The sequence below is a fragment of the Globicephala melas genome, chromosome 2, assembly GCF_963455315.2.
Source record: "Globicephala melas chromosome 2, mGloMel1.2, whole genome shotgun sequence".
NCBI lineage: Eukaryota > Metazoa > Chordata > Mammalia > Artiodactyla > Delphinidae > Globicephala > Globicephala melas.
The window spans coordinates 48,914,805-48,932,520 of NC_083315.2; the positions used below are offsets into that span (position 1 = coordinate 48,914,805).

A 17,716-nucleotide genomic window follows, 5' to 3' on the forward strand; every position below is an offset into this window, starting at 1 on the left:
ATGCCCAGTCACAATTGGGGGTCTGCTCAAAACGGTCAAGTTCCTTCCTTTTTAATTGTTCATACTAGAGCTTAGCAATTAAGGCAGAATTGGGGATCCATATATGGCAGAACTCAGGCATTCCCAGGAAACCCTGGAGCTGTTTTCTCGTACTAGGAGTGCCATCTTGCAAATATGTTCTTTCCTCTCAGAAAGTGCTCTGTGCCCCTTTTCTATTATTAAACCCTAAGTGTTCTACCTGCTGGAGGGATATTTGGGCTTTTTCCTTTGAAACTTTATATCCTCTCTCGGCCAGATGATTTAAGGCATTAACTGTGTTATGGTCGAAAAGCTCTTTGGTGGGGTGGTGATTAGAATGTCATCCACATATTGAAGTATAGTACCCTGTTCTTTTTTTAAAAAATTAATTAATTTATTTATATTTTATTTTTGGCTGCGGTGGGTCTTCGTTACTGTGTGTGGACTTTCTCTAGTTGCAGCGAGCAAGGTCTACTCTTCATTGCTGTGCGCGGGCTGCTCATTGCAGTGGCTTCTCTTGTTGTGGAGCATGGGCTCTAGGTGCATGGGCTCAGCACTTGTGGCATGCGGGCTCACACTTGCTCAGCGGCATGTGGGATCTTCCCGGACCAGGGCTCGAACTGGTGTCCCCTGCATTGGCAGGCAGATTCTAAACCACTGTGCCACCAGGGAAGTCCTACTCCCTTGTTCTAACTCAAGGTCACTAAGAGCCTCAGCTAAAACCTTTCGGAAAAGGGTGGGAGAGTTTTTAAATCCCTGGAGCAGAACCATCCAGCAAAAATGTTGTTTTCTCATGCTGCCACCTGCCATTCAAATGCAAAAATGTACTGAGATTACAGGGCTAAGGGCACACAAAAGAAGGTGTCTTTTAAATCTAGCACTGAATACCAAATCCTTTCGCAGTTTAGGGTAGAGAGTAAGGTGTAGGGATTTGGCAACCCTGGGTGAATTTCCTCCATAGCTTCATTTACAGCTTGGAGGTACTGAACTAGCCAGTATCTCTTGGGCTTTTTTTTTTTTTTTACTGGCAGATTAGGAGTGCTGCAAGGAAAATGGCAGGGTCTAAGAAGCCCTTGTTTGAGTAGACTTTCTACTTAATACCTGCTAGGGCTTCTCTGCTTAATGGGTATTGTTTTTTATTTGGGTGATTGTAGGCGGGTCGCAGCTTGACCATGACTGGTGCCCTTCTGGCTCTGCCCACGGTGTCGTGGGCCCATACTGAGGGATTAATCCGAAGAGGGTGGTAGCATGAGTGCTATGGAATGGAAGGGAGTCTTAGGTATTTTGATGTTAAGTTTTGTGTCTCTGAGATAAATTGTTGCTCCCAATTTATATAGTAAATCTCTTCCTATTAGAGGAATTAGGCATTCTGGGACATACAGGAAAGAGTGAGATAACTTTTTTCCTTCCAAACTGCACTCAAGGTGCTCTATAATATTGCGTTCCTGCAGCTTCCCTTTCACTCCCATTATCTTACATTTATCTTTGGTCATTTTGCCTTGTTGGGTGTTCAAGACCCAGTAGGTGGCTCCTGTGTTGACTAAAAAGTCAGCCTTTTTACCACCTATAGTCAGGGTCAGCCAAGGCTTCTTGGGGGTAATTTCCGGGGCACTCCTAGGAGACCCTGGGCCCCTTCGGTCCTCTTCTTTTATGTGTGTGACCAATGAGGGTGGGCCAGGACATGGTGGTCCACTTAGTCTCCTTCTGAGACATTTGGGGCAGTCCCCCTTCCAGTGGCCCTCCTCTATGCAGTTAGCACACTGATTGGCTTTAAGCCCTTCTCTCCACTGTGGGCATGGTCTTCGAAATCCCAGGCGACTCATTGATGTTACAGGGTCCCTTGTGTGTGTGTGTTTGCGGGGGGGTGTCATCCCTTGGAGGTCGATTAACCCTGAATTGCTAAAGCCAGAGAACTGACAGTTTGTTCTGCTCGTTTATCTTCCTTTGTATCGACTTCCAGATCCCGGTTGTTAAACACCCGAAATGCTGATTCCACCAGCCCGGAAGTAGGTGTGGTGGGCCCTGTCTCCAACTTTTGTAATTTTCTCCTAATGTCTGGGGCACTCTGGGAAATAAAATGGTACTTAATAATGACCTGCCCTTCCAATGACACCAGGTTTATGTTTGTATATACTCGGAGGCACTCCCTCAGGTGCTCAAGGAAGGCTGAGGGATTTTCCTTCAGTCCTTGGATGACTCCTTGAACATACTCCAATTTATGAGTTTCTTCCCCGCTAATTGAATGCCCTTCAGAATCAAATTCCTGAAATGTGTGAGGTGCTGCTGACCATTTTCCTCTAGATGGCCCCACCCAGGGTCTGTGTTGGGAACAGCCTGGACTCCAGGCTGGTATACAGCACGCCCCGTGTTATTTTGATTGGTCTTAGAAGCTTCCTCCCTTGCATTAATTATAATCAGTACCTTTTCTTCCCCAGACAATAAGATGTTTAGGAGGGTTTGTGTATCCACTCAAATGAGTATGCAGTATTCCCCAGACTAAATTAAGGACTTCCTCGGGGTCTTCCCTTAAACCCTTGGATCGATCCTTCCAGTTATAGAGATCCAAGAAAGAGAAGGGTACCTAACACAGTGGTCAGTTTGCCCTTTGCATTGGGAACCGCCTGAAGGGGGAATAGCTTATTGATTCCAGAGGGCTGGTACTGAATGCTGCTACAGGTGTGCATTGGACTAGTCCCCAAGGAAGGTGTACTGAGAGTTGGAGGTGAAAGAGTCGGGGAGGGGGACCACCCATTGGGCGGAAGAGGGGGCACCAGGTAGGGAGGTGGTGAATTTGAGGGAGTAGAGAGCATCAGGGATTCAGGAGAGGTAGGGGTAGATGTCAATGACTCAGGAGTCTCAGGTGAACTGTTGGAAGCGAGGGCAGCTACCCTTAGCAGAGGGGGGAAGTCAAGAGGATCCTCAGGCTGAGATTCCAATTCCAGGAAAGAGAAATTTGAACTAGCCTCACATTTTTTCCAGAAGCCCTTTATTTGGCTAAGGGCCATGAAAAATTGGACATAGGAGATCTCATCCCATTTTTTTTTTTTAACGCTGGCAATAGAGGTCAAATTAAAAAATAGTATTAGAATTTAGAGGGTCGTTAGTTGGCCGACTTTCTCCATCTGCCAGTTTATATTGGGGGCATGCGGTGTTACAGCAGAAAATAAGCTGTCTCCCTGTTAGTGGGCGCTACTCAAAGAATTTCCAGTTATGGAGAATGCACCTTGACAGCGTACACTGGGATAGAGGCTTGATTACCCATACTGGGGAGTCCTTATTTAGTCTGTTTCCAACTTCCCAGTGGCCTCTTCTTAGGGTTGGTGGCTATGCAGATCCCACAAGATTGACCCACACCAAGCGGTTTAGGAGCTCTAACTGAAACCTGAACCAATCTTCGCAGGGGCTGGTAGGGGAGACACTGTCCAAGAGGGCCTTAGTTATAAAGTTCCCCCCTTTTATTTTAACGTTTATTTATTTTATTTATTTGGTTGTGTAGGGTCTTAGTTACGGCAGGCAGTCCCCTTAGTTGCGGTTCACCGGCTTCTTAGTTTTGGCTTGTGGCCTGCTTAGTGGTGGCTTGTAAACTCTTAGTTGCAGCATGCATGTGGGATCTAGTTCCCTGAGTAGGGATCAAACCCGGGCCCCCAACGTTGGGAGTACGGAGTCTTAACCACTGCGCCACCAGGGAAGTCCCTATAAAGCCCCTCTTAAGTCAGTGACTAGATGTTCCCAGACCCGCTGTGGGGCTGTAGGAGATATCTTTCAGCAAACAGTCCCCAGAGACAGGGTGAAGGGGGAGTGGGAAATAAGGGTTCTCTAATCAGATAAATTGCTCAGATAAAGAGCCTCTCCGGGAGTCAGGGAGGCTTGTTCACAAAAGGTGTGTCCCTGCTCCGTTACAGGTAATCAGACAGGGAGGCCGAATGCCCATTTGGCACGTGTCCATTTTTCTATACTCTCAGCCACGAGGACCCAAGGACTTTGGACAGTTTGGGGTCCTCTTCTTCCTTCCCCAACTAGACAACGTGATTTTCCTGAAATCTGATGAAAACGAGATTTTTAAAGGGTTCATGTCTCAGAGGAGGGATCCCTAGGGATCTGTGGTAGAGGGTAGTAGGGAGGGACGTACCCAACAGAGACGTATACCTTGCCCCAGGATGGCAAGTTAGGGCAAGAGGAACCAACACAAAAGGTGTGCTCTTGCATTTTTGACTATACCCTAGAGGTGGGAGCGCGGTAGACGTTGGGGCTGTGAACGTTTTACAGTGTGCCTGCTTACACGGACATTTGCTTCTGGTTGGCAGGGTACCCAGTGCTCATCTACGCTGGTGCATGACCAACTTATCCTTTTTGGTGGCAAACGCCATAGTGGCCTTCAAGTGCTCAACCCGTGCCCACAGTTGTGGCATGTATTTCCAAGAGCATTAGGACAAACGAAACCACATAGAACAGAGATTGAAGCTTCACTCATATCAAGAACAGAGACTAGGGCTCACGTCACACACATGAAACAAAGAGATGTTCTTTTTTTTTTTGCGGTACGTGGGCCACTCACTGTCGTGGCCTCTCCCGTTGCAGAGCACAGGCTCCAGACGCGCAGGCTCAGCGGCCACGGCTCACGGGCCCAGCCGCTCTGCGGCATGTGGGATCTTCCCGGACCGGGGCACGAACCCGCGTCCCCTGCATCGGCAGGCGGACTCTCAACCACTGCGCCACCAGGGACCCCCAAAGAGATGTTCTTTACCTGAGGAGCGCTCCACTTGATCCTTGGCTGCTTTTCAATCTCAGGCTTAATTTAGTAGCCCTCACTGGCCCAGCGGTTGAGAACTGGGGCAAACAGCTCAGTTATTTAGCCAGCTTTGTTGGCCCTGGGTCAGTGAGTAACCCTGAGTTAACAGACAGAATGAGCCCCTTGTTGGATGCCAGAATTTGTTACCAAATGAAGTTGTATGGACGCTGCTCAGGCCCTAGCCGAGCCGATGCGCCCTGCCTCAGCGGGAGAGGGTTCTTTTTCCTGCTTGGGTTAAGCCTTATTCAGCAGTCAGAGATTGGAGAAGCAGGGACTAAGTTTACAGGTCAACTTATCACCCACTTGGTGAGAGGGATTTAATTTGAAAGATAGGAGTGAGGCTAATGATGGGGTGGCATAGGCATTAGTCTGCCTGGGAAGGGGCAGGGCTTTTTCAGGGGAGTGGAGTGCCACCCCCTTTTTAATGCTTTTTTGGTCCTTAATGTCCAGCTATGGCAGCCGGTAGATGTGTCATTTAATATGCTAATTTAGAAAAATCAACATATAATGAGACCCAGGGTCTGTTGGAGGTCAGGTTTGCGGCCATCTCTTCCCAGCTAGTTCCATCTAGTTTTTTTTTGTTTCTTATCTTCTTTTTTTTGTTTCTTCCTGTCTCATCTCTGGATCCGTTAACGTAAAGATTTATGTTAACTCCTACTAAAGGTGGAGGTTGCAGGGTTGTGAGCAAAGACCTGGAGCAGCTGTGACAACAAAATGACTCAATGCAGACATGAATGAGAAAGGTTCACGGGGTTGGGGGGAGAACGTTTTGGATTAGTTGGTTGAAAATCTGGTCCCTTCCAGGGTTCAGTCACTTGCTGGACATGAGGCCAAGAGCCGGTCTCTCCATGGCTCATTCCCAGCAGCATGTTCTTTGGCAGAAGAACAAAACCTGGGTCTCCCTGGTGGCAGTCTTCCCTCATGCTTTGCGGATGCTGCATTGCCACTTCTGCTTACATTTCACTGAGGTTAGAGGCTGGTCCAAGGAGTAACTTGGCATTTTGTGTGGTTGTAGGTACGTCTGCGATTACACCTACTACCTGTCTTTGCATCATGGAAATGGATGCGCGGCGCTCGTCCATGTCCCTCCATTATCTCCTTCGCTTCTGGCTAGCCTGCTGGGAAAAGCCCTGCAAGTTATCATCCAGGAAATGCTGGAGGAGACTGAGAAAGCCAGGTCTCAACGCCTGGTTCACAGGAAACTCAGCCTTTGCGATTCCAGACAGGGGGAACCAACTGGGAGACTGCTCCTTTAGAGAAAATTAAATGTTTCAGTCCTGTATGCAGCGTTCAACTGTGCTTTGAGAGGCTTTTAAAAATTTGCTTGTAAAACAGTTTACACAGAGGAAAAAAGTTCTGAATTAGCCCAATGAAATCACAAAGGGTTATTTTATTGTCAGAAGAAAGAACACTCTGAAAGGCAGACATTTCACAAGGGCTTAACTAGCTTCAGTTATGGTTTTCCGGACAATAAAATGAAATGCTAGTAATTTTTTTTCCTCTTAAAAGTCTATGCAGCAGGCCTGTGTGATCCTGCCCAGATTTCTGGGACCCCAGACCTGTTCTGCGAGCCCCGTGTGGTGGGATGACCTGCGACTGGCCGACCATGGGAAACGCAGGTGCAGCTGCTACTCGGGCGCCCCACTCTGGGCCTCCAAGCTTGTGCATCCAGGTGCTGTGGGCAACTTCTGAGCCACTGAGTCTTTAGTGTTTGGTTTTTTCTTTTTTAACTTAATTGAAAAATTATTGTAAAATACACATAACATAAAATTTGCCATTTTAACCATCTTTAAGTGTTCAGTGGCATTATGTACATTCACTTGTGCAACCATCACCACCATTCCATCTCCAGGATTTTCTCATCATCCCAAACGGAAACTCTGTCCCCATTAAACAGTGTCTCCACCCTTCTCCCCAACCCCGGCCCTTGGCGTCTATTATTCTACCCTCCATCTCTGAATTTAACTTCTCTAGGGACCTCATATAAATGGAATCCTTGTCCTTTTGTGACTGGCTTATTTCACTTAGCATAATGTCTTCAGGGTTCATCCATGTTGTGGCATGCATCAGAATTTCCTTCCTTTGAGGCTGAATAATATTCCATTGTATGTAGAGACCACATTTTGTTTATCCATTCATCTTTTTGTTTTGTTTTGTTTTTGTGGTACGCGGGCCTCTCACTGTTGTGGCCTCTCCCATTGCGGAGCACAGGCTCCAGATGCGCAGGCTCAGCGGCCATGGCTCACGGGCCCAGCCGCTCCGCGGCATGTGGGATCTTCCCAGACCGGGGCGCGAACCTGCGTCCCCTGCATCGGCAGGCGGACTCTCAACCACTGCGCCACCAGGGAAGCCCCATTCATCTTTTGATGGACACTGGGTTGCTTTTACCTTTTGGTTATTTTGAATACTACTACTATGAACACTGGTGTGCAAATATCTGTTAGAATCCTGGTGTGTGTGTATATGTGTGTATACTGCTGGATCATAAGGTAATTCTATGTTTACTTTTTTGGAGGAGCTGCTATACTGCTTTCCATGGCAGCTGTATCACTTTACATTCCCCCAGTAGTGTTTGGTCCTAAAGCAAAGGTTAATAGCTGGGTTTAGCTTCTCTGCCATGGTCAGTGTTATCCCTACATTTTAAGAAACAGAACCTCCCCTTTTCATCTTTCATTTTGCCTTTATGACACGGTTCTAAGCTGTTCACAACAAGGTTTTACTTGTCCCGTGTTTTCTGGGGGCAAATTTCCATTGGGAACCCCATTAGCAACACTGTATTTTGGAGAAAGAGCTTGAAGGTGGCTAAGCTCTGGGAAATTTCTTCTTATGTTGGTATGCTCACAGCTATCATTTTCCACTTAATTCCATTAAAAAAAATCGTTACTTAGTACCCAGGTTTATTCACTGTAAGAAAAAGCAGCTGCACCTTAATAACAAAGGAACTGGGCAAAGGAACTCACTTTACCATTAGCCCTCCAGCACACTTGTGCATTTGTAATAGTCTTTACAGGACCCCTTTGCAAATGAAACTGGCTCACTTGCCATAAAAATCAAAGTCCTACTGTATCAGATCAAAGGCAGCAAGTGGGGTGGGATGGTCTGGCCAGCAAGCATAGGTCCTGCTGCACGGCTGTTAATGTGGAGAGCCTTCTGTAGTTGTAGGCAAACACCTGCTACCCAGAGCCCTGGACACCCCCTTATTTTAGCTTCTGTCTCAGGACGGTGGCAAGCAGGCGTCCTCTGGGACCCGGCTCCAGTGTTATTTCAGATTGTAAAATGCGTATGGCTTGGCGCCAAGCAAACTCTTAGATGTCATCCAGTTGGAGGCCCAGAGCTCCCTCTTGATGAACGTCCCTGTCATCTCCCCTCTGTGGCCTCCAAGGTTTTTTAGGGAGAACCCCAGAGGCCCAGTTCACATCCTGGGCTAAGTGGCCTGCCATCCCCCGTTGATACACACTGGGGTCTGTTTAGTTATGGCTGATACGCAGCAGTTCTGAGACAGTTTGAAAGCTGACACAGCTTCAAAAGGCTGAGCCCTCGGTTGGTCATTTAATAGCTGGGGGTCTTGGACATATCTGCGTGTTTGCTCATCTGTAAAACAGAGTAATAAAAAATCCTTCCTTTGCAGAGTTGTTGTGAAGATCTGGTGAGAGAATGGATGTGAAAGTCCATCAGTGATGAGAGGAAACTTTACTGAATGTGGGCTTGTTGCTGGACCTGTGAGGGTAAATATGGAAATAGCCCTGCTGGATTGTGGCCTTAAGCAGTGGCATGGTAGGGAGAGGGTCTAACACTTCTAAAGACCCAGCACCTTCATCCTCAGAAGAAACTGCAGCTCCTCTGGCTGAGGACAGGTGCAGACTGCGCCTCCACAGCCTGGAAGCATGGCATCACCCACCGGGGAAGGTGGGAATCCTGCTGGGCTCCTGTGTCCTCCCCACTAGAGCCCAGACACCCACCCAAGCCTCAGAAATGAGCCTGTTAGTCATTGGTCATCTAGTAAGGGTCCCCCGAGTGCCAGGCACTCCGTGACAATGGTAAGCAAAACCCTGGGGCAATGCCAAGCTTGAGAGTCCCCTCTTTTTTGTTTTTAGATCCAAGTATTTGAGACTCACCAGGTCTTTAGTAAGCATGGCCTTTCATTTACTTCTGCTGCCTACACCTTGCTAATTAGCGCTTTGTCCAGTAGCCTGATTTTATTACTGGAGTATAATTTCCCATGATCAAAGTTTAATGAATGATGAGCTTGTCTTCCTGATGTGTCTCAGGTTTGATTCTAGAACATGTACAGCTTGTTTCCTTAGAACATGTATTCACACTTCCTACCATAACCATTTCCCCTGGCAAAGATAACGATGCCCAGATTGTAGAGTCCCTGGGGCAGGCCAAGTTCGCTGGCTGGAAAGTAACTAACATTTCTGAGCAGCACCAGGGAGCTGCACCCTGTGTGCGTGTCTATGGCCTCACCTGCACCCTCTGAGGAGGTGACCGACAAGGACATGAAAATGTGCAGAAAGTCCTTTGCCCCAGAGTCACCCAGATCAAACCTGCCCTGACTTATGTCGGCAGAAAAGTCTACACATCATTCAAAAATCAAGTACAGATTTCTATATTTTATGTATTCAAATGTTCTTCTGGCTGATTTAATGGAGTGAGAAACAGAATAGCTTCCCTGTTCACCAGCAATTTGCATGCTGAGAAGGTTCAGCTGTCAGAAATAGAGCGAAGCCTTCATGCAGAACACCTCCCAGCGATATGTGTGAACACACATGCCACACGTAGCTCAGCTTCCCTGCTCAGAAGTGTGGTGATTCTTCCAGAAGGGGTGGAGGGTGGGGCAAAATCAGAGACCAAAAATGCATACGGAATTCTTTTATTTAACTTAAACCATGTAGTACTTTAACTACTAGAAAAAAGCAGAGTAAGAGAAACTAAAGTTGCCTTAGCTTCAGCCATTCAAAATAGACAGTTTCTTTTTTTTCCATAAAGAATCCAGAGTATATCGCAGTAACAGGAATAAATTCTTACAACAGAATATACAAAAAAACCTTTTGAAATTTTTTTCATCTACTGATTTTTTATATAAACAGAGGAATTTTTTTAGGAATAATTTATACACAGAAAGTCATTTTATGTAACAAATTGGCCATGTTATTATTACCTTTTTTTTTTTTTACTTTTTTTTAAAAACTTTTTTTTTTATTTAAACAAGAAAACTCAGAAAATGCATTATTTGCGATGCATCCATTCCATCGCGCCTTCTGGTTTGATTTTTTTTTTTTTTTTTTTTTTTGTCCCAGAGGTAGACAAACTCTGGCAAACCTCTCACCTCAACCTCACTGGCTTAGAAAGCAGACAGGTGTTTTTGCCAAGCATCTACTCCACCTGTGGATGTGTCTGTGCAACGCCAAACATCCAAATGAAAAGTTGCAAACAAAACCCAAATTGTTTCTGGATCTTTCTCCCATGTAGAGCAAAACACCCAAATGTTGCCAATGATGGGGATTTTGTGGGGTTGTGTTGACATGGCCAATAACCCATTGGGAGCTAGAGGAAATGGAGTCAAACTTAAAAAAATCTGGTGTGTGTATAGTTTTTATTAAAAAGAATTTGTTTTGTACTGAAAAAAAATCTATGTTCGGTGTTCTGCCTTAAATAAAAATAAATAGGGTCTCTTCCTTATTATAGCAAAGCATTAATCATGATATGAGGCATGTAAGCAAATGGCCTGCGTGCACCAGAATTACCATCTTTTGTGTGATAAGTCTGTATGCTGTGCTCACTGTGAAAACCATTAGCTACGCAACGGAGTCCTTCCATCTCAAGGCATTGTATAACAGTACAACTACCAAACCGACCCAACCAGGTGCCGAAGGTGCCATGGCACCACTGGGCTGCAACACCTCTGCTCTTTCCTTGGCCAGTGAGGTTCTTTCAGTCGGTTAAAGTAGCTACACTCCAAAGGGAAATGACCAGTAAAAGATGATCCCCTGCCCAACCAGAGGGTTCTGGAAGACCAAGATACTGAAGATACAGAACTACTTCTTAAATCATCATCATTCCTTTGTTATAAACTAGGGCACAAAACATGGGGGGAAAGAGGGTGAACTACGGCTTGGGTCAGGGAAAAATCCTTTTTTGGCATATTGTAAAGCTAGCTAGTAAACAGGTGTCCTAAAAAAATGGATCACAAACACACATTTGCACACACAGAGAAAAAAAGTGTCTTTAAATTATTCTCAGCAATTATAAACTACAAACATTTTATAAAATTATTCTATGTTCTTACAAAAATGCAATGAAACATTTAATTAGTTCTTGTAAACCAGATCTTCGTCAACTGACTACCCGTAATCTACTGGACTTAAGAGCCCTATTGAAAACGCTAATGAGTGACTAATTACAACGATGTTTACCAGAAAGATGTGGACACACACAAACATGGACATACAGATGAGTGATCATTATGTTCTTGCAGAAACAAAATAAAACAAAACCCTAAAGTCATGCCCCAGAACTGACACCTGACGGGTGAGATGCAGTTTGCGTTCTTGGAACAATTTGACTGAACTCCGCAGTAACAGTTTCCAAAGTAGGATGTTAGGTTTATCTGTTGAAACCAAATGCCCATGGATGACTGTTGAGCCTTGATGTGGTCTGATACCTTCAGAAACCATCAAGTTCCAAGCACAGCCCACACTTCTTCCAAGCCCTGTACCTTCTGCTCGTGCTTCCTCTCTCCACGTCATTCATGATCCCTGTTAGAATGGTTTCCTGCTGCCTTATCGTTCCACCATCAAGGAGTGTTCATCTGCTTTTTCTCTAAATGACCAACTAGTCATCTAAGCTGCAGGCCAAAAACGAAACCCTCTGGCCTGTCCAAGGTCTGTATCTTCAGCATCTCTGGCAACAGAGGTTCAATCTAAACAACATCCTCTCTTGAAGTTCTCATTGGTACCACCAACTATGTCAGAGTGGAGTAAGAAAGTTTGATTTTCATCACTGGTTCTTAAAGAGTGGATCTCTGGTCCATATCTCCCAATGCTGCTTAGCCCAGGAAATGAAAAGACAGCCAACAAACACAAAAGTACCATTAACAAAAGAACAAACCCCAAACCTTAAATGCATTACTGGGACTGCTGGAATGGGCCAAGGCATACCATGGAGCTTTACTGTCAACTGGAGGGCGCCTGTGTTTTCAAAAGGAGTTGCCTTTGACACTGTCTGGCTGGAGGACCCAACAGTGACAGCTGAGGACCTTGGACCAAGCATCCTAGCCTTCTCACTGATCTAAGTGTGACCTTGCCATAACAGCGGCCTGCATCCCGTGCAGCCACCTGCCAGCAGAGGTGGGCTGCTGAGAAAGAGGTTTTGGTGGAACAAACTGGCCTAGAATTTGGCGTCATACTTGGCTCTTACATCTGTTATCCCAACTGAAACACACCACTTCATGCCAAGCATTTTGCCATTTAGTTCCACAATAACCATTTTTTCTATCATTGAAATGTTGTTCCAAGTCATAAGAAACAGGCTGGAAGGAAAGGCCAGTGTCGGCCATGAACACGGTCTTCTATCTTCCAAGGGGGAAGCACATTCCAACTGTGTCAAAAGTCAGGACATCCTCTAAGGGAGTCCTGGGGTGGTCTGGGTCTCACCCAGCTGAAGTTCAACAACGTCTCCAGAATACACCAGCTCCTGCTGCCTCAGGGAAGGGCTGTGTGTGATCATGTTTTAATGCTCACATCAGTTCAATGATGTGCCTCAGTGGTTCACGTCACTTCAAGCAGTGTGAGCTGCTGTCAGGAGGCTGCATGGAGAATGCCACAACTCAGCTTAAGTTATTTGGAGCATACAAAGGAGGAAACCAAGAAGAGGTGGGAAAATCAGCATAAAATTAGGCTAGAACTGTGGATAGATGATGCCTTGGTATAGTTAAGGTGGGTGGTTTGGTCCAGTAAAATGACTGCACCATCACACAAGCAAAATTTTCTTTTATTTAAGTGTTTCTGAAGCATTTGTTATGATGGGCACTATACTGTTAGTGTTTTCTTTCTACTTAAAAGGAAAACCACTTACATAAAACAAAAAGTGACACCAACAACTCGGACAGTTTAAACAAAACCCTTATAACCAGCTGAATGATCTGTAGAAATCCAGTTGTGGAAACCGGTAGGTATGTGCAAAAGAGAGGAGAGGCCACTATTCCAAGGGGTCACCTACAGTGTGGAAGCGGGAAACCCTGATCAAACATTATTTCTCAATGACCTTAAGATCCCAGGGGACTTGGGAAAGAGGAGGGGTGCTCTAGCAGGAGGGAAGAGCTCCTGAGTGTAACTGCAGTCCTGGGACTGTAAAGGAGCCACCACACTTTGGGAGACGCCCACTGCGTTTCCCAGAAAAAACGCTAGTGCCTGTGAGAGCAGCTGCTGGAGGGGGTGCGCCGTCCACCCCGTGAACTGCGGGATGAGGGGGTGAGGCACAGCCCCAGCGGGGGCACGGCGCCCACCGCTGGCCCCTTCCAGCCCGAAGGTTTGGTACGTCTTTGTTTGCCCCTGGGGAGGAGGTGAGGGTGAGGTTGAGAGAACTGCCCGGAGAGGGAGAAGGGGGCTCTTCTCCGTACATTCCACATGAGACTGGCCGTCAGGTCAGGAACCCGGAGCGGGCTTTTGGCGCCCAAACGGCTGCACGAGGGGCTGAGCCGGCCTAGCCGGAAGCCCAGCACCCACCCTACGGCCACAGGGACAACGGGGGCCCTAAGGAGACACCACCTGACCCCGGCCCCAGCACTGCCTGTCCTCAAGACCTGGAAACCACTGCTGTTCCCTGTCCGCCACCCAATCTGCACCAAGTAGCTGGTTTCCAAGACAACTGGGCCGGGCCCCTCTCCACCTCTTGGGATACCGAGTCAGGAGAACAACAGAAGCGACGCAAAATGAGACGTCGCAGAAAAAGGAGAGCTGTTCGAAATGAGTGGAGAGGTGAGCTAGTGTTGCTTTGACCCCGGAATACAGCCTGGCCTCTCCCTGCGTCACCTGGTGTGTACGGCCTGTGGTGTGGATGAGGTTACCAGTATCAACGGCATATTGTCAGGTGCTGAGAAATGTGAGATGTATTCTTTTTATATATACACATATAAAAAATAAGAGTGAGGTAGATAAATGTTTGGAAAAAAACCCAACAAAAACCCAAAAACTGTCCCGTCTTACACACACACACACACACACACACACACAAAAACCCTTTTCTCAGTATTTAAATTCATAAGGGGGCTTCTCTACAGTGATTGAAACTGGTATCACAAAATAAATTAAAAGAAAACTACATATAATACCTTCTTAATTAATTTTTTCTTTTTTTCATTTTTTTTTTAAGGGAAAAACTATGGGACAGAGGCTAGAGAAAATAGTGGGACTGAAACTACTGACAAGCAAAAAAGCACTACAAACTTTCTTTTTTGTGTTTAATCTCCAGTCACAACTAGCAATCATTATGTTGTAGCTTTGTTCTTACTCATAATTTAAACATTTCCATCCCAGAAGCAACTCTTGTGCTGTCATCACTCTGGTGAGAAGTGCTAAAAACTAAACAAAACAAGACCCCCCGGCCCCGAGGACGCGGCTTCCTGGCCGAGGAACAGCGCGCCTGCGCCAGGGCTCCTGTCCCCTGGAGGGGAGCGCCGGGCTTTGGCCCCGCGGCGCCTGCGCTTTCCCGTGCTGGCAGCGGGCTGGCCGGCACCCCGAGGATACTGCCCCTGCGCCCTACTCCCCGCTGGTGCCAGGGGGTCTCTGGGGAGTCCCTAGCTCTAAGGACAGGGAGGTCGGTCTGGAGGGTGGTGGCGGGAAGCCGCAGACGGGCCCACTGGAGCGCGCTCGGCTGCACCCCTGGCCTCAGCAGCTGTTTTCCATGGGATGGAAGGGTTAAATATCCATTAAAAACAAAATAGTAATCCAAATGCCTAGTGTCTGCAGTTAAAACTGCTGTTGTACCCAAGAATTAAAAAAATAGATATATGTGTGTCACAACCAAAACAAAGGCAAGGGAAAGAGAAGGTGAGACTTTTCGACAATGATGAATATAAACACTGAACAAGGATGTGCGAAATATTTAACCTTTTTTTTCTGACCTGAGTTTGTATCATGTCTTGCACTGTAACAGACTCAAATGCTCTGTGAGAGCAGGCTGGGGAGAGAGGGTCCAGGGCAGGCGCCCGCCTTCTCTCCACCTGCTCCCCTCACCAGCCTCGTGCCCACAGAGCCTATGGGGTAGAATAGAACTAACGGGGCAGGGGGAGTGGGGAGGGGTATGTATTTATAAAAAGGCATCAAACAGTTCATGGCAAATTATGTTATATAAGTATCAATTACTGGGAAAAGAGGAAGAAAGTCACGCACTCTAGTACAAAGCATAAGAAGTTTCTTGGAGTGAGCAGAGAGGGAAGAGGGTAGACCTGAAGGTTTTCATAGATTAAATCCACAAAGATAAAGAACAAAAAAAATAGCAGCTTTTTTTTTTTTTCTGTACAGACGTATAGATGAATATCTGAACCGTAAAAAAGTTATAAAAGTGACATTAAAGACGATGTGTATGCAAATGTTTCATGGTCTAACATAGAACTGTAAGACCCATGAAGAAGTCCTAGTAACAGAGAAAATGTCAACAAAGCTTAGAATGCTTGAATCCATTTACTGCTTTTCTTCGTACTGTTGTTGTGGTATTTGAATTTCTTTCCTTGCAAACTTGCATAAACAGTTGGGCTGAGTCCCTGGATACCCCTTCCCATCTGTGTTCTTGGGGGCCAGGTGGGTAGCTGGGGCGGGGACAGGAGACTGGCACGTGGACGACCTTTACTCAAAGCCTGTCTTCCAGGCTCCCGACAGGACCTGTTTCCTCCAGAATTCCTGGGGGCTAGAAGGTGTGGGTGCAGAAGGGGGAGCGGGGAAGCCATCTTCACTGAGAGGAAGTCTCATTCTGTCCAGTTCCCCCAAATAATAACCTCGTCAAAAGCAATCAGACCTGTGTGAATGTGAGACTTGAAAAGAACACCAGGGGATGATCGGATGGAGAGCATCACCAGCGTGGCTCTTAACGAGTGACTAGCTACCATGCTCGCTCAGGCCTCTGGAAACAAAAGAACAGTGCGGGGACGGTGAGGGAGAAAGTTCGGGGTTTTGGCAGAATTTGGCAGCGTTAACATGGTAACAACCTTGGATGAACGATGGCCCTTTGTAAATTTCGTATGTCCCTAAAAATGTTAAAGATACGGTTAAAAAATCCTGTCTCAACGTGTTTTATAAAGACCTATGGTGACCGGCAGGTGTGTTCAGGGGGGCCATGGAGGGACAGACGTTGCCTCAATCCAATACAAAGGGCGTCGGGCTTGCAGCAAATGTGTTTCCATCATGAAGCAGAAAGAAAGAGAAAGGTGAGAGAGAGGGAGAGAGAGACAGGGAGAGAGAGGAGACTTGATTCTCAAGTGTTCTGTTGCTATTAAGTGTTGTCATTAAGGTTCTTGAAGGCCCATGTCAGTTAAGGGTTTGGGTAGGGAAATAAAAAGCTGCTTGCATATTGAAAAAAGGAACATCCCAAATGTGTTTACTGCAGAGAAGCCGTCTCCCGTGGGCAGCAATGGCAGTTCTGAAGATCCACTGAGGTACAGGAGGCTGTGAATAGATTGTTAAAACTCTCCCCCCCACCCGCCGCCGTGTGCGCACGTTACTGTTTGCACGGATCGGGATCCAGGATCAGCAGGTCGAGGACTGGGGCAGAGGCAAGGCCCGCTCCTTCTTGCGGCCCCCGTTCATGTGCGCATAAGGCTGTCTCTCGTCGAAGCTGGCTCGAAGGACCAGCACACCAGGGCCCGGACCGTTCTCGGCCTTGTGTCCTGAGTGTCTGTCGGGCAGTGGCAGGGAGGACGAGGATGCCGAGGGGTCCAAGGGGACACTCTCCATGTTCTCCGGCTCTAGGTCCAGCTCCTCTGGCTCAGGTGGCTTGTTCTCCTCGCTGTAGTAGAAGGAGACCTCCCGGAAGCTGGGCTCCATCTCGTCCTTGATGCTGCTGATGATTTCCAGGAAGGAAGGCCTCATCTTGGGGTTGTACTGCCAGCACATGCGCATCAGTTCAAACCTGAGGGGAAGATAGACAGAGATGGGCCCAGCCTAGAAGGGGGCCGCGGCCGAGCAGCCCTGTGGCTACTTGCTGTGGCTTCCCCACCTACATGTGTACAGCAAGTGTGCCAAAGCAGTTCTGCTGCCTGTCTGGGCCTCTGGCTTTCTATCTTGATGGCGCAAGTAGCCTCCAGCTTCTCCTGACTTAACGTCCACCAGTGCAGTCACTTCATCCAGACCCAGGACCCTCCACAATACAAAACCCAAACTCTCACTTCCTGAGAAGGACAAATACAGGTTCCACACAAGTCTGCTATTACAGGTATTATTTACATTAAAAACAAACCAGCTTTCTATTTGAAGCATCTCTTGCAGCCACTGATGAAACATTATTTCCAGAATTAGAATGCAAGAAACCTCTGGTTTCTCACTAATAAGGCTGAGCAGTGATCACAGCTTTCCCCACAGTGATCTCGCCTTCAGTTCCACCCATGCTACTTCTACTCTTCCTCCTGGTGGCAGGGGACCACTGGCAGAGAACTGAGGACAGGCAGTGCCAGGCAGCATGGCTGCAAGACAGAAGGGGCGCACGACCCATGTCTGGCGCCAGGGCTCAGGCTGCTCACTGCATGCCCTGGGGTGGCAGAGCCGGCCTGGGAGCCCGGCTGCCCTGAACCCAGTGAGAGGCCCAGGGGGTCCCTGAGCCAGATGCCAACAAGCCAGCAGGGACAGCCTGGTGGCAGAGTCCCTGCACAGGCCTGGGGCAGGCAGAGAGGGCACCTGGGCTGCAGCCCCTGGGAAGCCC

At 47.3% G+C, this 17,716-nt stretch overlaps 2 protein-coding genes across 3 annotated transcripts in view; one reads left to right on the plus strand and one right to left on the minus strand.

Annotated features, from left to right (window-relative positions):
* Positions 1-6,601, plus strand: part of PGPEP1L (pyroglutamyl-peptidase I like) — a 49,379-nt gene extending 42,778 nt beyond the window's left edge. Inside the window, exon 5 of the mRNA XM_030873155.2 lies at positions 5,823-6,601. Coding sequence (XP_030729015.1) covers positions 5,823-6,063 — 241 coding nt within the window. The 3' untranslated portion in view covers positions 6,064-6,601. The remainder of the gene's footprint in view (positions 1-5,822) is intronic.
* A 3,063-nt stretch (positions 6,602-9,664) lies between these two features.
* Positions 9,665-17,716, minus strand: part of IGF1R (insulin like growth factor 1 receptor) — a 307,950-nt gene continuing 299,898 nt past the window's right edge. For both annotated transcript variants that reach the window (XM_060293894.2, XM_030873151.2), the window contains one exon: positions 9,665-16,930. In XM_060293894.2, the coding sequence (XP_060149877.1) occupies positions 16,549-16,930 (382 nt within the window). In that variant the 3' untranslated portion in view covers positions 9,665-16,548. The remainder of the gene's footprint in view (positions 16,931-17,716) is intronic.